The 25,856-nt window shown below is 45.1% G+C and overlaps 1 protein-coding gene across 4 annotated transcripts in view; it reads left to right on the forward strand.

Moving 5' to 3' along the window:
* The window catches only part of Kdm3 (Lysine demethylase 3), a 273,649-nt gene that overhangs the window by 28,936 nt on the left and 218,857 nt on the right, over positions 1-25,856 (forward strand). For 3 of the 4 annotated variants that reach the window (XM_076368941.1, XM_076368952.1, XM_076368950.1), the window contains exons 2-5: positions 15,826-16,080; positions 17,083-17,196; positions 24,482-24,676; positions 25,417-25,501. In XM_076368941.1, the coding sequence (XP_076225056.1) occupies positions 15,826-16,080; positions 17,083-17,196; positions 24,482-24,676; positions 25,417-25,501 (649 nt within the window). The remainder of the gene's footprint in view (positions 1-15,825; positions 16,081-17,082; positions 17,197-24,481; positions 24,677-25,416; positions 25,502-25,856) is intronic. The other variant, XM_076368945.1, reaches the window with a different exon arrangement.

Below are 25,856 nucleotides of genomic sequence, written 5' to 3' on the forward strand. Positions count from 1 at the left end.
AGGATAAGTTAGATTAGGTTCGCCGTCAGCAGTGTCAACGCGATCGAGGACCGATCGGGTAGAGAAAGAGGAACGGTGTCGCGGCACTCCTGTACACACCATTAGGTGCAAGCACATCGTCTCAGGCGGAGAATGATTCATTTGGGCATAGCTGTTCAGTCGACGCATGACCGATGTTTTTTCGGTCGTGGACGAAAAGTCAAGGCCTGCGTTCGCGAAAGAACGATTCGGGGAAACGTACGCGTCAAACGGGACAGATCAGGTGTTCGTTGCAACCGCAGGAAAACGCTGCGAACGTCGTCCATGTCGAAAACAGGAAAGAAGTATTTTCTGTTGAACGATGTCAACTTTCTCGTTGCTACATCCATACTTGCCGGAGATATTCTTTTATTGAAGCCCGAACAAGGTACTCTTTAGCGGCACAGCTTCGCCTGAAAAATTTAATAAAGCCTCTCGAGATCCAAGAGAATGCAATAAATCCTGGCTTTTAATTTTTTCTGTCACGAAGAAAATTATTCCAACCTTGTAGAAATTTTATGGGTGCTAATAAAGAACGAACCTGTTGAAGTAATTTTCCAGTCTGTATTTTAGTTGCCACGGCACTCTGTTTAAATGAGACGTGTCCTCTTTCCAAAATTCAATTGGTTGATTCGCGAAACGTCATCTCGAACCAATTTACCTGGTCCACAAATCAAAATGGCACATTCCCGGTCGTCCCGGTGCGTCAACACGGTTCTCCTTCCTCTATATATATCACTCTTAATGCATCGTGCGCCGCGACTCAACCTCTATTACCTCGAATAACGCAAATCATCTTAAGGTGGAATAAATGTCGAATCCTGGAGATATTGACATTACACTCGAGATCCCCAATACCGGGTCGTTGTATAAATCGTCTACCAATCCTTCGTGAAACTCTCTCGAATCTCTCCTGCCCCGGCAAGGAGGAAATTCTTATCGAAATTAAGTGTGCCGGATGTATTATTTCCGGTGAACATCTAAGGTTCTGTCGTATAAAAGGTTTTGCAGTATAATCACAATCGATTTAATAATCGATATTGTTTACGGAATTTCCTGAATTCCGACGACAAACATTTCCACATACATTTGAAGATTAATTTTTCCACAATATACTAATTGAAGAACGATTTTTCGGAAACTATCAAAAGCAAGAAAGTTAAGAGAACAATTATGAATAATCATAAACAATCTGGACTTTTCAGTATCTCTTTCATTAAGGAAACCGTTTCTTTGCTGTTGTATTAAACTAACCTGTTAAAGTGAATGTATAACAAACACAAAATACCTTTGCACTCTTGCAAGTTGTTGATGGGAAAATCAATGGAATGTTTGCAAAGAAAATCGTATAGCAAGGGGATTAATTATCGGAGCCACTTCGAGGTAGCCGGAGCCAGCAAGATGGAAATATGGAAATGTAAAAATAGCCGCGGACGGTCGTCTCTCGTAGTTCTTTCGTGGGGTGGACGACACCGCGGGGGTGGGAGATTCGATATTCCGAGTCCTATCTGGGCGTTGCCCGACAAAGCTTGTCGCGTAACCGGACCGGTGGTGGCAGAGGGATGGTTCAAGGGTGCCGGATAACCGCTGGTGTGCAGCAAGGGGATGCGCCCTGGCCAAAGGCGACTGGATTCGTTTTAATCAAACCCCTGCCACCGGACCACCCCCTTCGTTTCGTTGCGCGACCGGTCAAAGCCGTGATGTTGAAACGGCCGCGATAAATTGTCTGGTTATTTCATCGCAGACATTGAAATCTCCCGCCGTTCAAACTTCTTTCCCTGTTGTTTGACATTAATAGATATAGGGCAAAGCCGAGATAACACTACTGTGTTTGCAGAAAGTTTTGAGCTTAAAATTAAGTTTGTAACTTAGTTTTGCGATAATTATCAATGTAAGATCCATGTATAACAGAGTAATTTATTTGTTTTATTCAAATGAGATACAAAGTCCTACCACGTTATTATTTATTTTAAAATATTAACATTGATCTAGACTCCTTTTTTATATTTATTTCTTCTTATCTATTTTTTTGTATCGACTAAAAAATGTTCTTGTTTGGATCGGAGGGTAGAATTTAAAAATAGAGCTGAGAAGGCTGAGATCAAAGGCGGGGATTTAAGATTGATTCGAAATAGGCGATAAACGATGGAAGAGTAAACGGTGTTTTCGATAGCGACTTGGAGAATACCGTTACATCCCCTTTAAGGCCGGCTCCTCCATCCCCCGCCAACGCCAGATCGCCCATTCACTCGTGCCGCGCCACCGTGATGACCTCTGTCACGGGGTACACCACGCGGGGTAATTTATTAAAGGTACGTCATTGGAAAACTCATTAGGCATATCAACCCTTTGCCCAGCCCATCGGCCCGTGGCGGGGGAAAAAAGGAATTGATTACCGTTAGGGGTGAACGCATTAGACTCGATTTCTAAATACTTGATATTCGTGGTTGTTGGGAAAAATTTTAGTTCATGCAATAATTCCGTCGATGGTCGAAATTTTATTCGTTTAAAGTAATCCTAATTTAATTAATTACAAATATTTCAATTTCTTATTTGAATCGAGAAAGAAGGAAAAGTGATAGAAATTTCAAAAGTGACGGAGGAAATCGGATAATTAGTAGACATAGAGCGCTTTTATCTTTGTTGCTGATTTTTCTTCCTTCTTTTCTAATTCACGTGTTCGTACGGATGGAAGAAACGTGTTCAGACTCGGTTCTTCCAAATCAGCGGGCAATTAAACGATCCGCGCCGCGTCAGACGTCCACGTGAGTAGTCGAGCAACAGATAATGCCACGTCGTGTAATAGAAATCGCGATAAGATAAAGTCCAAGGTGTAACGCGGACACGGCAATTAAATTCCCTCGTGGATGATTTATCCACATTGTTCGACACCGAGTTCCACTCCTGACGCGATCGCCGACCGGCGCACCGCGGCTCGAAGCCATCGGAAATGGTTTTTGTCGAGCTTTTCGTTGCCCGTGTACTCGCCAAGTCACTTTTTCACCGGGCTTTAATTATTGAACGAGCTGTCATGACTCGAGCGATTTCTTCGTCGGTCCATGTTTTAATCGAACAATTTTTTCCCACGATGCTCGGACCACTTGACACAGCCTCACAGGTTTTCAATGCGCAGTACAGCTTGCATTATTTGCATTAATTTCCAAAATTACGCACAGGTCTATGAACAATTGAGAATGTATTGCGTATAACGGAAATTATGAATAACGAACGAAAATTGAAGAAAGGTACTACTAATTATAATCTTCAATTAGAGAAGACTTGAAAAACATTTAAATTAGCAAAACTTCCAAGATTCTAACTCTTTGAAGAGGAACATATTGATGATATTAAATTTTGATATTTAAAATAAAGAATTCCAAACAAGTAACTTTATTATTTAAATACTATAAGATTAACGAACAGTTTCTTGTTTTCTAGTATTTAAGAGTTTAACATGTAAAGTATTTTCTTGTGAAAAAAGTTTCGAATATTTTAAAAATCCTCGTTCACAGATGGTTAAAAATCTCTCTTTCGCATAACGATTTACGGTATAGGTGTTGCCGATCGTTCCGCAGAGCGTCGGGAATCGCAGTCACTTGCTCTCGCTTCACTTGTTCCCTTCTTCGACAGCGACTTTTTAGAGTCGTCAGCTTCCAACCCCTCTTTTACGTAACAAGACTACCTTCCGCCGGCGTTACTGTTTTCGTCCCCCTTTTCTGTGTGAACAGCTGTGTGTCTATGGACGCGCGCGCTGGCTCAACCACGAACGTTATAGCCTCGATCTTTAAAGCGCCGTTTACGTGCCAGTGGGTATCGATTGCCCGCCGAAACACACTTTCCTGCGGTTTTTATTTATTCACCGGCCGGAACGCGCCGCGCGTTTCAGAGCATTGCGCCGCGCGAATTCGAGCGGTGATTGACCGAAGGATGAGGTATTCCAAGGAGTAAACTAATTATAATTTATAAAAACCCGCGTGCCTCGCTTCCTTTCTTGCCGGATTTGCTTCAATGCATATAGGGTGTGACGAAAGTCCTGATGAAATAGATTTACAAGTTTCGGTAATTTATCCCGCTTAATATCGAACAATAATTCTCAACGGAATCTTCAATAAAATAACATTAGATGTTTCATCGATTATTCTTTTCCTATTGGATTTCATTTCGTTGAAAAACACTGCGAACCGTACTGCCGACGAAATGTTATTCTAGAATATTTATTTTTGTACCCGTTTGGAATCAATATACAGTCTGTATATGAAATAGTAGCGCAGGCGACCGGGAAGAGATTTTGCATTTAAAAATAAATGAAAAATAGTCAATATAATCTTTTTGGGGAGGGCTTAGGAGGAAATTAAATTTAACCTACGTGATTTTGTATATAATAAAGTACAAATAGGTATAGTTTCAAGTAACTGAGTACTCCATAATACACTTGCAGGAAGTAAAAAAGTTTACGATCATGTCTCTGGGGGATGAATCCGCGTGTTTCGCATCCGCTCGCATTTTTCTGCATCGTCAGCCTGATAAGGACAAATTATTCGTATTATCAATAAATGTATTATCATATCAGCAGATCTTTAAATTAATGTTCTCGAAGATCGAGTCTTCGACGAACGAAGTCCACTTTATATTCCCCATTCGTCTTTGCATATATAATTAACACCCCGTGCTTTAAACGTGAAAAAAGGAGCAAACGGGCTCGAAGTCGCTGGGACACGCGAGTTAGACCGTTTTCCTGTACCGTGGAACTCATTCGTCGCGACATTTTGCTGGATAATTAATAGAAATCGTGCTCGAAACGAGCCTCTCACAATTTCCCTTTTCGTTTCCCGGCCGAAAAAAGTGACATGAGAGAACGGAATGAAACGCCGGGGAGAAGCAAAAAAAATGGTAATTGAAATGTCCTCGAACGTCCGTCAATTTAGCGTGTGCGACGGACACGCGACGCGCAGACGATCGCGAAATCCTGATCCACGTCGACGATCGGTCTGATCCTCTTGAACTGCGAAGAAATATTGTGCTATCGGCTTGAATGGCCCATATTACAGTTTCAATCTGTTAAAGGGGTCCATATCCGATCTTTCCCAGGCGGGCTATGTTTTGTCCCCGTCTCGCGGCTCGGCGGGACGGAATAATATTGGCCGCATCCGTCCGACGAACGAATTTCCCTTCGATCATCCCGCAAAATCGTTTCACGACGTATGCCGAAAATAGCAATGTGACTGATAGCAGTGTTCTTCGAGATTAGATCGTGGACCTTGCGAATTCCGATTTTGAAGAATTCAATTAAGGAAGTAGAAATATGGTGGAACATAATTTTTCTTAATAGATACAAGAAGCGCTGCACTTTGGATGTTTTATACATTTCTTCGTGTCCTGCGCATTCTATGCAACGTTGCACTTACAAGTTTCTGGGAAATGGAAAGTATTGGAACGTTCGACACGTATCAGAAAGTCGTGCACTCGGTATCGTTATTTGACACGAGTGATATCGAACTGAACACTGAGCAATATTGGTATCGCATAGAGCAAAATGTAAATGTATCAATTACTATTCGAACCAGAGTCGATCATAATATTCGAAACGATACACGCGCGGTAACGAACGTCAGTGCATAGAATATAAAGTAGAGAAGTAATTCGTGAGTGTTTAAGAATGTTAACTTTATTTTTAACTTACTTAAACTCTTACAGGAAAAAGTAAGTTTCTACTTAATCCTTCTTTCTTTATATCGCATCTAGAAATGTTTATGTCGCATAAAGACTTGCTGTCTAATGATTTGAATATTGATACCACTGGTGCCTATGCATTCCTGCATACACGCCCGCTTCTCGGATACTTCGGCTGTCAAGTACCGGTACGGAGTCAAGCAGTATCACTCTCCGTCGCTGCGCGAAGCAGAAGGAAACGGTTCGAAGAGGAATTCATAAATTCTAATCGAGTCAACGAACGTACCGCGAAACCGGGTTCCCGTTATACGCGTCTCAATAATTCAACTGGCGAGCACTCGAACGATTTGTTTCTCGTTCGGCTTTGGCGCTCGTATATCCACATACTTTACCCCGTTCGGGGCGAAGTTTATAAACAGCCTTGATGTTTTATATACACGGAGCGGACGAGTATGATCGATACTCTCGGGCTATATGCTCTCCGCAGGATGTCACAGGCGTCGTCGCCGCCCCGCGGGACCGACGTGGTGCTGGAATAAAAGGGAAAGGAAGGGGTTGTAACCTTGCCGGGCCACTCAAATCGCCAGATGAGGGAGCCAATCTCGAAGAATCATCTGAGAGGAAGGAAAAACCTGTTCAATGTTTGCCTGGTCTTCTGCTGGTGCCAAAGTCACGGAACACCTGAACACACTGCTCGGAATCCTGTGTTTTCCCAATGAGAACGCACCTTGATTTTACCTTTTCCGCGATCTCGAAGCCGAACGCCGGCTAAACCGTAAGGTTCCTTCAGTTCGGCTCGTCGCGTCGTTCGATCAAGACTGCCGGGACACCCGGTAGATAATCGAGTGTTGAACGGGGCTGCTAGCCGGAGTTGAAACCGACCGACCGCTGCAAGGTCAGGCGGTGGCCTCCAACTTCCGGTGGTGGTATTCACATACATGGACGCATCATACGTACGCAGACATAAAAGGGGCCGTTCCCCTTCCTCTCCAGCCCTCCTTCTTCTCTCTGTTTCCTCCTCCCTTTCCCCTCCTCTTGTTCTCCTCCTCCAACGCGAACACCCACACTCCTCACCTTCTCCTCGTCATCCTACTCGTGGCTCCTTCTCCTTTTGCGCCGCGTGTCCTTCTCTCCAGGCCGCCTAGCCGGGATCCTCTCGCTCTCTCCACGACTTCCTAGAGATCCGACCGTCTTCGTTGCTCCCGGTGCTAGCTACTACGCGCGTTCGATGCTCTTCACTTTCTCCCTCGATCGAACCACCGATTCGAGCTTTTTTTTCGCCCGGCCTTTCTGCCCGTCGTTACGGTCCGCGGATTCGTTTCCTTCGGCGTCTGGCTGGGTTGGAGGTGTCCTAGTGGCTCCGGAGCCAATGGGACACGCGCTTCTGGTGTAACAGAGACTTCGAGAGAGCGTTGGGAAGCTAAAGTGTGCTGATAGAATCTACCAGCTGCAAAATATTGAAGTATCAATCTTTTGGGATTCGGTATCTAGTAGGACTCGTAGAAATACGGATGCAGAGTTAATGAGCTGCAATTGAGCTGGAATTGAATTGTCTTATAATAAAATTGGTGATAAGACACGTATTAATGATATTAGTGAACTGAATAATGAAATGAAAAATTTACATTAAAATACTATTTTATAGCACTGGTGAGTTGAGACAAACGTTTAACAATGAGATACACAATAAAATTTGATCGCGTAACGTTAGTCGATTAGAACGTAAATTAATTAATATTGCAAGTTTCTGTTTCACTGTGCAAGAGATCCGAGATCCTTCTTCCTTTCGACATATAAGCGCGAACGAAAGAGAGGTCACGAGCGTGCACGGTTCTTCCTTTCTCCTTGCATGGAGAAGGCAGGCCTGGGCGATCACGCGAAAAAGTAACGCGGCCCGTTGCATGCCGATGCACCTGGAACGGTGCAGCATTCGCCACGGGTCACGTGGCCGTGGACACGACACCGGACGCCGTCTGGACGATTTTCGAGCTGGTGCGCGCGGCCACCACCACGGGCAATTTGTTCCGCGGTCGGTTTTCGAACATGCCGCGGAAAATCGAGCGGTGTATCCGATTAATTGGAAACGATTCGCCGAAATTGGAAGGCTGATTGAATTTTAGCCGCGGTTGATTTTCTGTTTCCCTGGATTATCGAAGTGCGAGAACTTGTCGCGAGTTAATTGGATGCTGGACCGGCAAGGATCGCGCCGTTCGCTCGCGCTAACGGATCCCATTTAGCCGCTGCAACGGTTGGGTCGATGGAGACCCGGGAATTGAAACCTTGCACGAAGTAATGGAGTTCGTTTCAAATGGAGAACGCGGCGCAAGAGAAACATTTTGATACTGTTAATTCTTGTTTTGGATAAAGTAACGGAACAGGCAGTATATGAAATGGAAACAAACGATTTCTATAACAATTGAACAGCTGCTCGTGTAAACTACGGCAGACGTTTGTCTCCATCCAACATAATTAAAGAACAACACGGTAAATATCTTTCGTGGATTCAGGGAAAATATTTTTTATCCCTTTCCATCTATCGCACGACACACACACCTTTAATTACAATATATTCTACTAAATATAGATTAAAACGAACGAAACCACATAACTCCCAAAAACCACAATCCCTATCCATCGAAAAATAGAGAAAGAAAGTCAAGGGATCCCAATCGCGCGGTACGATTAAAAAAGACCGATCGATGTTATCGAATTCGCTAAACACGCCCGCCGCAATGATAGCTGGCTGCGACGGAAGGGGTTGTTCGGGGTCGACCAAATTACCGAAGCGTGCTCGAAACACGCCCCGAACGCAAGACACTCGATTATCACGTTCATGATCGATAAAACCCCTTCCCGGTGGCCCGGCAGATCCCATCGGGTGCCAGCGGTGGTCGATACCGATTTCGTCGGTATCTCGCGTAGATCCGTTAATTCTCGAGCCGCCCGTTGCCGAGTAGGGAGTGTTCTCAGCGAAAAGAAAGAGGCGTTGGGGGCGGAAAATAAGCGTAGCCCTTCGGAACACCTGCTAGCGAAGCCGCCGGTCTCCTCGTCCACCTCACGGTTCGATTGGCGAGAGAACCGTCAGCGACCGAAGAGCTGCCTGGCCAGGAGAAAGAGGTCACCGCAACCAGAGTCACCGCCACCACCGCCGCTGCTGCTGTCACCCTTCCCCATCCTCCTTCTCGCTGTTCGCGGTCCTCGTTCATCGTTCCTCTCTACGCGGCCTATTTTCGCGGAAAATACACGAGCCTCCCCGGTATATGAAAAGCGCGCGCTGCAGCGAAACAGGGACAAAGAGGAACGAGAGAAACACCGGAGTAGAGAAAGAAGGGGTTAGACTGGAGAGGAATGGAAGGATGGGGGTTGGGGTGGGAGGAAATAGAGAGGGTAGCTGTGTGTGTGTGAGAGAAGGAGGGAGAAAGAGAGAGAGAAAGAGACGTAACGATGCCACGAGGAATGGAAAAAAGATCTTTTGTCGAGAAGTGCGCACCTCCCTCGTGTAACCACCCCCACCACCACCCCTGGCCACTCGTAATTCCAGGGGAAATAGGGTTCACGTTTCGACGAGAGCTCGTCCGCGTTCATATATCTAGTTTTTGCCGTGCGTATTACTGCGCTCTCCATACCTACCAGCCCCCACCCTTGCCACCCTCTTTTTCCGTTCGTTTCTTCTCTGTTTTTCTTTCTCCTCGGCGCTGGCTTTCTTTTTCCCTTTCTTCTCGCACCGCCCGTTTTCCCATTCTCGTGAGCTTCCCCGGCTCTCGTTGCTCTAACGAGTCAGCTGACCGATTTTCGTCGAGCAACTCGAGGATTCTATGAGCGTCGGGAACGGGTTCGGAAAAGTGTTTCTAAAATATGCATATCTTCCTAGGTTCGGCGACCAGGTTTTGTTGGTTCGTTGATTAACCTCATCGTCGGTTGTGTGCAATTTCGAGCTTCGTTGTGCATCCGTACCGGTTGTCCGCGTTTCTGTTTACATGGTGGGAGTGCAGGGTACTCCAACGTTTTTTGCGAGCGTAGAATCTGACTGTTGTCCCCGTAGAATCCGTTTTTAAATACTGCGTCGCTTAGAAATGTGTAATCGCTCGGGGCAATCGTAATTCAAGTAAGAAAGGGAAATATAGTGTGCTTTTTCTATACTCCAAGGGTTAATCTTCTGAAAAAGATTCACACTAGACCTAACCACGATATTCCGATGAAAGGGCACTGACTCTAGCAGTCAAACAAAGAAGACGCACATTCAAATTCAGACAAAAATCTCTTCATTCGACGCTTCGTATAATCGACCTGTCATAGAATATCTTCGCATGTACCAATTAAATTCACTTCAACTCGTATCTTGCTATAAACATATTCGTTTATGTTACCAGATGAAATTCCCTACAGCATCTACGTCTCCGGCGAAACTCACAACCAAAAAACATAAAACGCATTCACCGGAGGATTGAACGCGTCTCCGCGGTTTAACCGGAAGCTGCGTTGCGTGTCCGCGAACGGATCCCGGTACTTTAATCTTCCGTCCGTCATTCCGCGGTCCTATCCCTCCGGCGGAGGATCCGGGGGAAAAAAAGGATTTTTAGCGATTCCGTGGCATCCGGCAGCGACTTGGACTTCGTGGAACGGAAGAGGGAACGAGTAGCGCGACCTCATTGTTCCGCGGGGCGTCGCCTTAACAACGTCCCCTGCGAATACCTGAGCGAGGAGCCGCGAAAAGTGCGCGACGTGTCATTCTTCCGTCGTCAACGATGGCGGCCGGGGTTTGTTTCGCCGTCCTCGGTGTCCCGAATCCCTCAGTGTGTCATTAGTTTTGCTTTTATTCGCCGCACGTGCTCGCGGCTGCGTTCCCTGCCAGCGTAGCACAATGCCCGGGGAACGCGCGCCCCGTTCCCGGCGAACAGGTAGCACAATGCCGACACGGAGAACCCGCTTTGCATCTCGATATTGCTCGACCCGGTTCTTCCTCCACGAAATCTCCGCAGCGACAGATTATTTCCCCAACATGAATGGGAAGAACGGCCGGCAATCGGCGAGTGTCCCGGCGAAACTTCGTATCAACTGCGAGAACTTATACGCGATTCTCTCCGAACGCGGTTTCGAGCGGCTTATAGGCGGACTGAGAGGATTCTGGGACGAGTCTTCGGAGCCCGCGTGGCTCCGGTTTTTATTTCTTTCCACGGGGAGCGGATAATGTCGCGATTTAATTAGAATTTGTTCAAGCGCACGCTTGGAAGTTTATTGTTCTTCTGGGGTTGTTCTTTTTGAGGACATGAAGTTTGGGATTTTGAGGGGTTAGAGATGTGAAGTATTCTAAGAGCTCTTTCCGCAACCTGACTTCATCAATTCCTGAATCAAAGTTTATTTTTTATTAAATATTAAACATTTGATGTGACACGTGGTATTTCATAAACTGTTTCCATTATCTAATCTAGATGATCATAAACAACGTTGTAACTTCTTCGAACGTGAAATTTCTCTCTACCACCCTAACCTTGAACGTCAACCCCTAAGAGAAGAGTTCACCGTCGAAAGAGAAAAAGGAGGAGAAGGCAGGCCGCCGTCTTTCGATCGTATCGCGGGACAAACTTGTCCGAGGTAACGGGAACTCCTCGAACGTAGGAAATGGGTCGAACGAGGGGAAGAATGGGAGGGGCGGCGTTCACCGGGATACAGGGACACAGAGAGAAAGTTGGCTTCCTGCGGCAAACAAGCCTGCATTCCATTCGCGCGGAAAGCAGCGCGTCAAAGGGTGGCTTGCGTCATCGCCGACGTCTGTCGATCGAATATCGGTTCGAGTTCGCCGGCAAATGCTAGAAATGAGAGCACGGAACGAATGTGCGCGCCGCTCCTCACCCTCGGCCACGTCCGCGCGATCGGAATCACCGAGTCCCGCTTTTTATCCCGTAATATGCTCGACCGTGTAATAATAGAACGATCGAAACCGGCCAGAAATTCTTTTCAATTCCGTGACTTATCTCGATGGTGTTGAACGAAGGGGTTTCAGAGGGTTTTAGGAGCGTGACAAATCCGAGAATCACGGGTTAGGATCGTAATTTTACGTTCGATAATGACTTCGACGCGGAAAAAGGAATCTGTTCTCATTTCCCTTCATTTTCTTCTTCCCTACACGCAGTTTTCGCGCGAGCGAGGCACAAGCCGCGCGCGACTAAAAAGTGTCGCGAAAAACGTTCGTCACGGTCGCGGATTTCCATTATGGTTAAATAACGGTAACGAGGCGTCGAGAAGGAAGCAAATGATTCTGCGAGCTCTGGCTCGCCGCGCAAAACGCGTTTCCCCCTCGCGTAGGCTTTCAGATCCAGATTCAGCGCGTTGTATCGCGGAAATTTGAGCGGAAAAACCGTGTTTGAAAGAGTGTTGTTGCGTGTACGTATACAAGCTGCTGGCTGAAAAATATTTGATCGACGTTCGTTGTTTACTGAGGAAAAGGATGTAAAAGAATCGATCGGTTATTGTGTTACAATTATAGAATTGACGTTTATGCTTTATTGTATGTATTAACTTGAACTGTGCTGAGAATCATGTGGTCATTTAAAAGTGGTTTCATCGAATAAGTATTTTATATTTTTGCAATATAAAATTTGAAGAAATTTCTGAGACACCCGGTACAGAATTATTAACATTTCATTCCATCCTCTGTGTATAAAACGTTTAATAGAATCGTGTCTTAGTATTAAAACACTGCTTCTACACAGCGCTCTTCAGGTATGCAGTCTTCACTGGAGCGTCTGTGCATTGCTTACCATTTCTACTTAGAAAGTACGTATGCGTGACTACTGCTAAAAGGACTGGGATCACTGAAAATAGTTACAAAGAAGAGAACAAATCAATAGAATAACCTATTGTATCATTTGTTATGTTTGGTAAATTTATAAAAAACTTCTTTCTAATAACAAACTATTTTTCATTGTACAATTTTAACACATTTTTCCAAGCAGACTCGCCCATTTTTTTGTTTTATATTAACAACACCCTTATAAAGGGTACACAAACGCTTCCAGTTCACATTTGCTGAAACACTCAACAATCCTTCCTGGTTGCACCACTTTTACCGAAACAAATGGCGTATTTTTTTCAAAGTAAGCGAAAGTTTGCTTCACCCTTGGTCGGAGTACCCGCCAATAATTATCTAGCGTGATTCGCGAAATCTGGAGGAACTTCGGTCGCGAAAGGGCACCGTAAAAGTGAACGTGAACACGCGAAACGATCGAACACAGCTGCAGGGAGCCGGCTCCAACGTAATTCTTAATGAACCCTTACGCAACGCGACGTCGTATAACTGTTAATTCGATCGAACTCGAGTCCAACTGTTCTCCCTCCCTTTTTGCGAACGTTATTCGTCCCGGCGACGATCATTCCAGTTTTGTCGACGATCGTTCAGTTTCCTGCTATGCAAATTGCACCGCGAATCTGTCCCCCGAAATCACCGCGCTCTAAAAACTTTAGAACGCCGCCGCGGTCTGGTAACCGACGCGTGACGATTCATAACCGTCCTGCTGCAAACTTAAAAAAGTTACAAAACGACGTGTCGGTTATCAACAGTCTAACATCTTGGGACAACGAGGTTTTTTTCCACGCCTCCGGTCGTTGTTACGCCGCTGGAAAGTGGAAATGATAGTGATTAGAGTCACGGAAGGCTCGAACCAGGGGTTGGCAAATGGTCCCCGCTCGAGCTTCCGGCGAAACGTCGAACCCTTGCAGATTTTTGCGTCCAGGCGGGATTTGAAATTATTCAAATCTTTTAGTTCCGTGTCTCGTTAAACGTCTTCTCCTCGCCCGAGAGCTACTTTTACATTTCGAAAATCAATTCTGCTCGCTGTACCGCGCAGGAATCGATTTTCAGCAAGCTTGTAAAAATAGTTCCAGGGCAGATTGAAGATCCTGAAATGTATTGTTGGAGGATGCTCGGCGGGGAACGGTCGCTGGAGGGAAACAATAACACGCGTGTACCGTTCCGATCCCCGTCCGAAACGAGAGGAACGCGAAGCGAACCGCGACGGCGCGCGTCGCCACGAGGTTGAGGGGAAAGGAGGTGAATCGCGGTTGAAGGTGGATAAAGTAGGGGGGAAGGTTTATGTTGACGGTAGGGGAAGGTTGTGGTAGGTCGCGAGACCAAAATGGCTGACCGACTGTCGCTATGGCAACCCGATGGGCGGGGACTGTCGGTTTCTCGGGGGTGGAGTCCGTCGCAACGGCGGCCATTACAAATCCCCACTCCGACAGCTATCGCCATCTGGCGGACAAATCCTCAACCAACGAATTTTGTTTTGCCCGCGCTTTTAACCGACTTCTTGGTCTCGATGTATCTAAAAATATACGAATCGTCCTTCAGAGATTGTGAAAAATTTATTTCAAAAGTAAAATAAGAAAAGGCGGTTTAAAAAATGACTCTAATATTTTTGGGAAGATTTATTTTCATCAGTGGATAACTACGATTCCAAATTTGTAAATTTGATAAAAGAGGGCACTGAGACTATGACCCAGATTATGTAGATTCTTTTTGACATAGATGATAGCTTATGTCGATAGTACGAATTTCTCGAACATATAATTTCCATTGTAAACGCCGCTGTTTCAAAAATAAAAGCACGAACACTGAATGTTATATTCCGCGATAAGACTGCAACGCTAGAACGACGCGTTATCACTGGCGACGAGCAGAAATTGACTTGCAGTAAAATTCAGTCGGCATTATCGCGACATAATTATCGGCGACTCGTACACCAATTAGCCGGTGTGTTTATACTTTAATTACCGGCGTCATCGTTCGACGTGGCGCGTGTAATTATTCAGGCGGATTGGCACGAATTTCGAGGAACGTGCTGAATGAAAAAAGCAACGGTGAATAGAGAAACAGCGGGCGAGGAGAAAAATAGAGAAAAGAAAAAAACGAATAAATAATAGCGTGCTGCGTATCCGCAGGCATAAATTCGGTTCGGGGAACGAGGAAATTCAATCGGTGGACGGTGCGCAAATAAAAATCGACGTTACTCCACGCCCCGTTATTAACATTTATGTTATTTGCGCCGCGGCACAGCAGAACGGGCGGGCCCGATCTCGGTTGCACATTAATATTTATCCGTCAATTAACTCTCGGACGTCTTGCTGTCCCGCATAAATACAAATACCAATACAAACTACGCTGCTGTTCCACCGTGATTTTCGTTATTCGTTACCAATTCCGGTTGGCGAATAGAAAAAGAGGAACAACACAACGGAACGTGTGCGAAGTCGAACATCGCCGATGTGTCTCACGGATTGTCAAAGAGATCGACGGATTTTTATTCTGTTACGATCGATCGGTGTAAACGATCGGAATCGTCAAACGGTCGATAGAAGACCCAGTCAATTTTATCAAGACACTCGGACATGGTGATCGCAGTTATTAGGCGACGCGCAGCCAGGCCGACCTTCAATTAGCGATCGCTCGACGACGCCGGTCTCCCCGGCGTCGAATTCATCGCGTTAACGAAGCCCCGCAGTAAACCGACCGTGAGAATCCACCCGGTTCCCCCTCCTCGATCACCCCGTTAACGTCGATCCACCTCGCGGTTTATGAATAATGGATAGTATTAATCGGCCGACATCAACCTTCTATTCCCTGCCTCGTATTTTCTATCTTGTTCCCGATTCAGGGACGCGAAAAACCGGAGGGACTGCTTATTGCCGAGCTGCGGACAGTTTATTGCGTTTTGTGGCTCGCGGGCCGCAGTAAAATAAAGAATTTAATACAATTTAGCGCTACGTTTATGGACACACTGAACCCCCCGCCCCGGACAGGATACATAATCGCACCTATTTTTACATTTGATATATTAGTGTTTAAATTATTCAAGTTGAATAAATATTCGCTGACGGCTTGAAATTTATCCCCCTTTATCAGGTATTATCACAAATTACTGATAAACCTCTTGTGAAGGTTTTCGTTCGGATGTGACGTTGGAACTTCCGAACAGTTGTTCGATGTTGGTTTACAATTTATACTTTTTCCTTGATAATTATGTTTATATGGTCGGTACATGTACGCACATACAGATTATCACAATCCTACAATTATCTAGTTCCAGTATCTCGAGGCTGGTCGATAAGGTAGTTCGTCCTAATGGATTGCCTTTGTTACAGATCCTCGTAGAATACGACGACGTAGAGTGGCAAAGAAGAGAATGGCTATCGCCGCACAGGGACGCAGTGTTCTCCTTCTTCTTGGTGGAAAAGGGTCTGAACTGGGCCGAGCGACCTGACCCCAGGCATGCCAGCCTCATCGCCATCGATCATCACAACCACGCAAATAATAACCACCACCACCATCACCGCATCAACGGGAAACCTTTGAGGGGCGCCACTGCTGTCGCGAACACGGTCGCCTGGCCAGCCCTCGTAAGTGCGCCCTCTTTCTCTCTTTTAACATGTTCCATGTAACCACGGGGCTCATAAAAATTCCATAATAGTAAAACCCTTTTCTCAACGTGCCGACTATTCTTTTAATCTGGACAGCTTCCGGGAATATTCATTCCTCTATCTTTAACGCGTTCGCTTTTGAATCTGCAGCCATAAAAATTCCACGAAATCTAACTCGTTTCTTTCAACGGGAGAGGTTCTGTTACATGAATATTCATTGCACTACTTATTTTCTTAGATCGGTCGCTTCTCTTTTTCAAAGCAACAGCAAGATCTATCCAATCATTATGAAACGGGGTTAATCTCTTTCATCCTCATCAGCATTTCAATTTTTTAGCGAGATAGCCCCACGCCAATCTTTCCAATCGTTATCCCGCGAGAGCGATACAGAATACCTTCGTCCTCGGTGCTTGAACATCGGCGTCAGAAACGATTTCCGTTGTTCGCGCCGGCTTCGGAGTGTCCGTTCTCGCGAGAACACGTTCAGAAGATTGCAGTTTCGAATTTTCCACGGTAACGGCCGCGAATGGCCGGTAGTTTGCATAGAAAGTGGCCCGCAACCCTGCTGTCGTCTGAAGGATCGAACGAATCCGAGGCAGTTGCCTCGGTGGTGCAGCTGTTCCCCTCCCCCCTTTTTCGCTCCTCCCGCCCTTTGTCCCTCTGTTCCTCGACGCCGACGCGAGTTTTAATCGTAATTAGCTGGAACTTTTAATTATCTGTCAGGCCGACACTCGAGCCCGGACGGTTATTTCCTCGGTGTCTGAGACGCGATTCTGATTAAACGGCCGAGACGACGGAAACAGGAGCTTAATAAGCAAAATACGGGCGCGGAAATTGGATTCGTTAAAAAATTACGCACTGTCGCCACGTGGTAGATGTGGCTGCCGCGACATCTATTCCCGGGTATCTTTTAATTTCACCCCGTTGTCGTAGATTGGCTGGACAAACTTTAATTGCGCCGCGATTCCGTATCTGTTGCAGACATTCTACCCCCTAGTGGCACGCGCCGACTTGCCGGAAGACGCGATGCCTCTCGAGTTCATGCAGGATCGAAGGCTGGACTTCGTCGATTACACGAAGCTGAAACCGTTCACCGTGAGTACTACAATCTTACGTTCGAACTCGGTCTTCTGGCTATTTTGAAAAATATTTATTCAATTACTAGAATCGAGCTTGCCTTTTGGCCACGAAAGTCTGAACTATAGAAAAACAATAATACCTAGTATCTAGATAGAACTGTCTATTTATCAAAGCTTCAGATCCTCAATTAGAAACTACACAGTTCCACAGTTAAATTAGTACGTTTATGCGACACGTTATAAATCGTGGGACGACATTTTTACACGGAACAAACGATCGCTTTCCAATGATCCGGAAACATTCTCGTGATCGCTAACGGGAACACAAGTCGCAAGCGGCGTGTTGCGTTAATCAACGTCGAAGTCAGGCGGCGGAAGTTCCTCAAAATGAGCCAGTTACGTAGCCCGTGTCATTTTCCCGACTGCTTGCGATAGAATTCCTGGCCGATTAAGAGCCATGCGAGTTTCCACGAGCTTCCCGGAGCTCGCCTCTCGAAACTTAGTTCGTTAGGGCGACCGGGAAACTTGGGAGCAAGTTCTCTGAGGCTGTTGATCCCGCCGACAGCCCTCCAGGAACCGTTTGCCACGTTTGCGAGAAATCTTTCGACCGGGCTGCGACGACGATCCTCGCTAACAGCCGAAGCACGCCAATAGGTCAACCGAAGTTGCCGACAGTCCCCGAGTGTGTCACCGTACTGCCAGCTTTCTTGAGGCTCCATTTATACCCGCCGCGCTTGAATATCAGTAATTTTGCCTGCTTATCCAGGAGACCGCCGCGCCGCCACGATAAATCTCTGCGACTGACATGCATGGCAGCTCCTGCTCCACCACCAATTAAACCGTAAATTGACAGCTTGAATATCGTGTCATTTATGCATGACCGACGGAATCTTCGTGCTAAGTCTGGAAGATTGGTGTCCCGCTAGGGATATTGGCTTCGCCAGATTTACAAAAATGCACGACTCCGTGATTGGTTTATAGATCTTAGCGTGATTTATATTCCTGTTACTTCGGGAGATTCTGAATAGAAAGTCTCAATTATAACTTTTCGTTTCGAGATACTCTGCTAATCAACTATTCGAGAGAGGACGTTTACCCTAACCTACCTTCAGGTTACTGACTGAAGCTTAGCAAAATCAATAGATACTATAGAACGTAGAGGTAATGTAATAACAAATTTCATTGAATTTTAGAAACATTCATTCACCTTTTGGTAATCATCTAAAATCGTTAGCTTTTATATAGAATCTTAAAACCAACACGATTTGAAAAAGAATCATCAGAATCGTATCGAAAAAATCGATTGAGAAAAGATTTAAATAATGCTGAACCGGAATCGTTGTGGTTATAAAAAATGATTGTTTCTGACAAAGTGCGAAATCACAAGAACACTCGATCGATCGGCGAAATCTAGTCGAGCGCGACCGGCGGACACGTTCGAAAAAAGTTTTCACGTTCGAGTCGAGGGAGTGGGCGGCCACGGATGTGGGGAATTGTTTCCAAGTAATTAAACTAACGGAACTTTTACCGTTAAAAGTTTGCCGAGTGTTCGATGGCGGCGACTGTAAGTGGTTCACGTGCGGCGAGAAGTTTCGCGGAGAGGACCTCACGGTTAGGATCAGCTGCGCCGCGCCGAGTTTCGTGAGCCGGCGATCTTCCCCGGTTACGTATCGAGGCCGATTACCCCGGAATTAGTTCCACTCGATGCCGTGAACCGCGTATTTCGTTGAACGACCCCTGTACAAATATGAATTGTTGAAAACGAGCACGCGTATTGAGACTCCGAGAACTGGCCTAGATCACTGAAAGACATCGTTGCGCTTCCTTGAAATGTTGCATGTTTGAACTTGGGATATTTATAGGAGTTTCCAATTTTACGGGATGGTTTTGCGAGAATGATTGAGGTAATCATTTTATTTTCTATATTAGAGGATTTATTATGCTAATAATAGTAACATATGGTGTTGAGTTTTGTTTAAATTTTTCTTTCGTTGCATTTTATGGGATAGAGAGTGTTATTGAACCATAAATGTTCGTAATCTACCGATCATTCGATAGTTGAAATTTATTCAATCTGTTTGTAATTGCAGCGATGTACAGCGATGTCTGTTTAGTACTAACTGTTTCTACTTAGGGTAATGTCTATGTGCTTCAATCACGTCACGATATCATCTGTTATTGACTATAATCCGAGACAAACTGATTGCTAGGAATATGTGAAATCAATGGGAAACAAATCGTGGGGTTTCCGTTCATGGACAGTAGAAACGGTAGACTATGATCAGACACGATCTTTCATCTGTTTTAGATACCATTTAAATTAAAGGTCTTCTGATCAAATATCTATCAGTTTTATTTTGTCTACAACACTATTAGCTCAGTAAAATCATATATACAAGAAATAGATTTCTATTTTAGCGTAGTTTCGTAATACCTGAATAAAATAATATAATTATTATTACACACTTTCTATTTAGTTTTAAAAAGCAAAGTTCCTCGGAGATTTCCCAAGCACCCTGTATATTTTAAATCGGACCAATGAAAGGGGAAGGAAGAGTCTCTCTGATGCAGCGGGAATAATTTTACCGGTGACATCGAGGTCATTGGAAATTGCTCGTGCATGGGCACGGGCGCTCGCACACGTTCGGCTATCGATTTCTGATAGTTGTCGCCACACTTTCCCTCTATCAACCTGAAAAAAATGGGGAAGAGGGGAACGGGACGAAGAGAGAAACCAATTTACCGTACGCTCTGCAATCCGAGGAACAGGTTTTATTGACAATTGAAGCATTTGAAGGATGCTTCAACAAATCTTATCGACGTTCACGCAACTCGTACTCCATTCACATTCGAGTGTATCTCCGAAGACGAGTTTGAATATTTAGTCAATTTCTGAATCTACCTAGTGAAAAATTTATATTTTATTTCAGTACAATTAACATTGCATACGTTGAAGGGATGTAAAAGTACTACTTTCATTAAAATATTGTTAGGAGTGTAGTTATGAAGAAGATGTAGATTGTAATGCAGACATTTTTAGAATATTTAACATAAATTTAATGTAATGTAAATATTGTATGCGTGTACATCCACCTTACAATTTATTCGACTAATCCCAAAAGTATGCATCAAAAATAAAGATAAAGATAAAAACTAACACCGACAAAATTTAAAACGTAAAAGGGTTAAAACTGTTCCCGGCTGCACGTCGCTCTTACACAATAAGGCACTTTGCTGTGGTTCGTTGGTGTTTACAAATTTTATTATTATGCTGATTATATCTTCTTTGTTGCGCAAGAATTGGACGTAAACACCAACGAACCACAGCAAAGTGGCTTTAAAATTCAAAATAACTAATCTTTCTCACAGTAAATATCCTCTCCAAAAAACATATAATCCTCAATTCTAGACATCGCATCCTTTATCAACACCAGACTATCCAATCTTCAATAAACGCACCAACATCAACAGAATTCCCCAAAAGTCCATCCAAAAAAACAGAACACACAGAACTCCAAACCACAGGATGCGAACCTTCGAATCCCTAAATAAAAGGGCAACATCAAAGCGCGAAAAAAAGCAAAAGTAGTAACATCTCGCGGAACGAGAAGGCGGAAAAAGACGGGCACGAAGAGACTCAAGGGAGAGGTGAAAGGAAGAGCGCGCGAGAATGTCGGGTAGAAAAAGGATGACGCCGGAGGATTGTAGGAGTCGGTGGAGCGTCGGGCAAGCCGTGGCGCAGCGGAGTCAGCGATGAGTCTGCTGACCCTGAACTATAAATGCAACTGGTTCTTTCTGCGGGCTGTTTCGAGGCACATACCTAGCCGCACGCATACCAAGGGGGTCGCGCGGACGCGCCGACACGTACCACGGCCCGGAAAGCAGCGAACTGTAGAGGATACTGGCGTTGACGAAATGTTGGCAGCTAAGACGACACAGGCGCAAGTGGAGACTTTAGTTCTGTGCTTCGTCTATTCTCACCGTTAAGCAGTTGGACTAATATCTGTGATCTCTTCAGCAAATAGCAAGCTAAAGCTAAAAACGTGTATGAGGATAGGTGTGTTCATTTGAGCCTGACCAATCAGACTCTACGTTCCTTAGAGCTGTCTTCTGTTCGTCAGCGCACTGTATACAAACCCCTGGAGCTACAGAACGTAAGAAGTCTAGCATGTTCGAGACTTTAGAGAAAATTTGCAACGCCTCTTTGTATATACGTAGGTCGTTAAGTGCTACTGCTATACTATGATGAGTAATTAAAGTACAAGGGTGACCAAGTCCTAAAAGGTCACTCCGAGTCGTCGTGCCTGCCTTTGCTCTTGTTTCCTGTGCTGGCAGCTGCCGGTTTGGTGACTCGTCGCGTCGGAACCGCGTGTGCACCAACATTGGCGAACGTTGGAGGACGGCCAACGCGAGGCGCCAACATATTCCCTTACTGCCTAACGGTCCTTGGCAAACCGCGCCAAACACACGGCCTTTATGCCTTTCGTTTCGTCCGGTTTCGTCTCGTTTCAGAGAGTTTCTATTGCCCGACTTTCCACTAGTATCCCGTCCACGATGGATTACGCCCCTTTGAACGCCGTCTTTGTTGAAAGCTGCCCGGCGATCGTGTTTCTGATACAAGCGGCGGATTATTATCGCACGGAGAATTTAGATTGCTTAACTCGCCGTTTATCTTGCCCGCTATTTTTGTCGGACATTGCCATTTCGAAGGATCGAATAATTGATCTTTTTGCGGCGAAAGTTATGGCTGGTTGTAATCTTGATGCCTCTGGTAGTTACAGCTTTTTATTTGGACGTTCGTTTCTAACGAATAATCGTATCTTCGATACGACATTTGATAATTCCCGTCTCAAGTTGTAACACGTTTCGAGTATTATCATGATATATAAAGTTTCGTTTTCTCGGTGAATTCAAGGTTATCGGCGTTTACACCGCATGCAAATGTACAGAACGCAAGGACACCTGTATCACCAAGATTAAGAACATGTTAACCATATTTCTACCTTAAGGAGCTCTCCAGTCGCGAATGAATACTCCCTCGTTCCAACGTTCACAAAAATAATCTATGCAAATGGAAATTTGCATAAATACCCGCAATCCGGTTATCAGATACGATGCCATCGGAGAAACACTAACCAGAGGAGCGTAAACTACGAAACAGCGGTAGAGCAGCGCTTGTTGCCTAATCGCCAAAATAGTAATGGTCTCCATTTCCTCGGTAGCGTTTAGAAGCCACGGCGAATTCAAATTCTAGAGCGAAAAATCTCGAAACGAGGATTCGAAAGGTCGGAAATTGCGTTTGTCGCGGGATCCCGTCGCTGTAGGCGCCACGGATTACGCGGGAACGTCGCGGCGTCCGTTAAGTGCTCCCGACGCTTCGGTAATAGCGTTCTAATTGCCGTTATATTACTGTCATTATCGTGCATCGCCGTCATACCTCGCGCCGTGATTGCACAACACGTCTGACGTAACGACGCGACGATGACGTAATGTGGGATCGTGACGCAACGACCGTGCGCGTACACTTATACATGCTCGGGCGACCGGAGGGAGATGGCAGACGCTGATCGCCGGGAAAATTGATGGGAGAGAGGAAGGAACGGCCGAAACAACGAAACGAAAAGGACCTTATCGATCGTCGACGTCGTCGCGCTGCCTCGGTTTCACTCTTGAACTCCAAAGGCCAATTACTCGACGGCGATAGCGGCGCGAGTTAATTCTTTATTGCCGGTGCTACAGTTTAGAAATAAAAATGCGAGCAAATGAATGGACCGATTGAAAAGCATAGATTGAATAGTTCTTGTTTGTTGGTCTGTGGGAGTTTCTGAGATTCGGTATTTCTTGTAATTTAGGCGACAGTTTTCAGGCAGGTTTAGAAAGATGTTTTTAACAGATGGGGAGTTTTTGTAGAATTTAATACTTAAATTAAGTCTGTTTTAATTGTAGATGTTCTGCAGTTTTGCACAAACCTTATGACGGGATATAATATAGAATCAACATATTTTGACATCAAAGAACTAGGACACCATGTGTGCATTGCGGTGCAGTTGAGAAACTAATAACATGAATCGTGCTTCATTCTGCCTCATAGTCTCCGAAGTTTCCAAATACAACGGAATTACGACGAAGTTCTCGAAATAACTCGCCGAATTCTCAGCGATGTGGTCAAAGTGCTCGTAACACTCGGTTATCCAAGAATGATCTGTCTGAAACAATCCTTTGAGGAGACGTATAAATACAATCCAGCGTCTTAGCGTGAGAGGACAACTTTAGCAACACTTGGCAACTCGGTCTGTGCCAGATACGGATTTTGATCCGGCGAAAATTTAATAAGACTGCGTTAACAGGTGGATTCTGGCAGTTCTACAATACAAAGAGATAGCAGTTGCGCCTCTTCCCGCGCGAACAAAATAGTTCCGTGAAGTTTTAATACGAGACACATAGACTTTTGACTTCTCAATTACCCGGTGACCCGGCGACCCTGCTCATTTATCGGCTGAAATGAATCGGGCCGCTGAGAAACTTTACATTGTTGGGCCGGGCGTAGATACGTAACGAACCACGCGCCGCGCCGGCAGAGAATAATTAATCGTGGCAATTATGACGCCAAGTATCAGACGTTGCCTCCGGCTAGCCCGATTTACCGCTGGAAAGCGATCTGAGGCTCCTTCATTTCATTTTCCTCCTTCGGAGACAGCGTATCCTTCTTTATTCCTCGGTCGGTCGCGTTGCTCGCGAACATTGATGAAATTGAAGCTGAAGAAACCAGGGTATCTCGAATATTCTTGAGCAATACTTCAACAGCTATATCTTCTATAAAACAGTTTAAGCTATAGCATTGTTCTATACAGACTGTAGAATTTCATAAAATTTGAATGTTTGGAAGCAGTTCAGGGAACCAGAAATCTTTCATATATGACTGCCATAGCAATTTTTAAACTAGTCGAACAATAAATCTAGCTTGCCTTAGGTGTGGGCTAACTGCCTACGTTAGAATAAATCGAATTCTTAACTCTGTTGTAATAGAAAAGTGATCAAATCATCCAGATGGTCTTTTAGCTCCGACTCATCGAAAGTTCACCGTGACCTTAGTGAATAGCTCGTTCGCGATGGAGTTCGATAATAAGGGAAAGAAAAAACTCTTAACATGTTCCGACAACTTCACTATAACAGCTTTATCAACTTTCAAGTCACATTTTCATTTTTCCGGAACATGTTTAAAATCAAACCAATCTTTCGTCGTCGTCGTTGCCCAAGGACGAGCTTTTAAACGAGGCTTCAACCGGTTGTCGTATTTGCAGCAGGACTGGGAGCTGACGAAAGGCGCGGTGGCTTGGGCGAGCGCGGTCAGACGATGGGCAGAGATGCAGGACGGGCAGAGGATCCTGCTGACAACGCCAAGCGTCCTGGTCGGCTTCAGGGTCGAGGTTTATCGGGCCGAGGGCACCACGCAATGGTACACTGCCGTCATTGTTGGTTACAACGAGTCCACCAAGGTGAGACTTACTCTGTGAATGTCCTTTTTCGTCGCTGTCTCCGTCAAAGTCATTGCCTGAGCTGTCTAGAGCTGACGGTGTCGAGTACGAAGATTCATCTTTGTCTCTTGGGAACAGTGAATTGAACATGTATATAATATAATACGATTTACAGTAGAATATCGAGTCACAGTAAAATATGTAATACTTAGATTCTCGAACTCAATGCATTTTCTTTTTAATTCCTTTCGAAAATTAATTGTAAACGACAAAAAGGACTTGATCAGACGCCACCCAGAGCCGGTTGTTACGCGATCGATCGTCAATCGGTTGGCCGCGTTGACAGAGAAAGTAGTAATTCCCTTTAACGAAGCAGACACACGTCCGCGTCCCGTGACAGGGATTGCCACCGTGTCCATGCCACCCGCTGGAAAACGCGGGGACGTCTGCCCAACGGCAGCCATAAATTCCACAGTGAAAAAGATTTATCGACGCTTGGAAGTCGCGTTGATGTTTCAATCGTCCGTCCACGGGTCTCGCCTCGCGACAAGCCACGCAAAAATGAAAGACGCTTTCTGTGTCAACGATTGCCTGCCGGAAGGCGGATCCGACGCGCTAGATTATTGCGGAAAAAATTCGTCGTGCAGGAGAAATGAAAATCTGTTGGTCTAGAATCTGTTCATGTATTTTTGAGATACGTTTTCGATACTCGGGATAGTTATTTCGATTGATCGTTTATGAAAGGTGTATTGTTGTTGCAGGACTTGACCGTCACTGATGACACTGTCCTCGAGGATCACAACGAGGACCCTAGTTTAGTACAAATGCGGCTGATCGGAGACGGAGGTAAGTTCTTGCGAATTATTCCAGCTTTAAACTCGAGGATTCCTCTTTCGACCGTCAAAGATTAGAATTTTCTTAAGATTTAAACCTTCTTATCCCCAAGGTAAAGCAGAGAAATAAAATTTAGGTAATTCGTTGCTTTATGATGCTATGTATAATATGTCTGATCATAAGATCTGATCTCCTTCTGCTTAGTCCTCTTTTATATTTCACATAATTACAATTTAAACTTTAATTTCGATATTACATCAAACCTGCAGTTGCATGAATTATATAAAAATCGAATGAAACCATAACAATCCAATTTTCGGGACAACGACAAATCACTAGTTGAATGCAACCGCAACCGCATCGCTTA

The sequence above is a fragment of the Nomia melanderi genome, chromosome 1 (genome assembly GCF_051020985.1).
Source record: "Nomia melanderi isolate GNS246 chromosome 1, iyNomMela1, whole genome shotgun sequence".
Taxonomy (NCBI): domain Eukaryota; kingdom Metazoa; phylum Arthropoda; class Insecta; order Hymenoptera; family Halictidae; genus Nomia; species Nomia melanderi.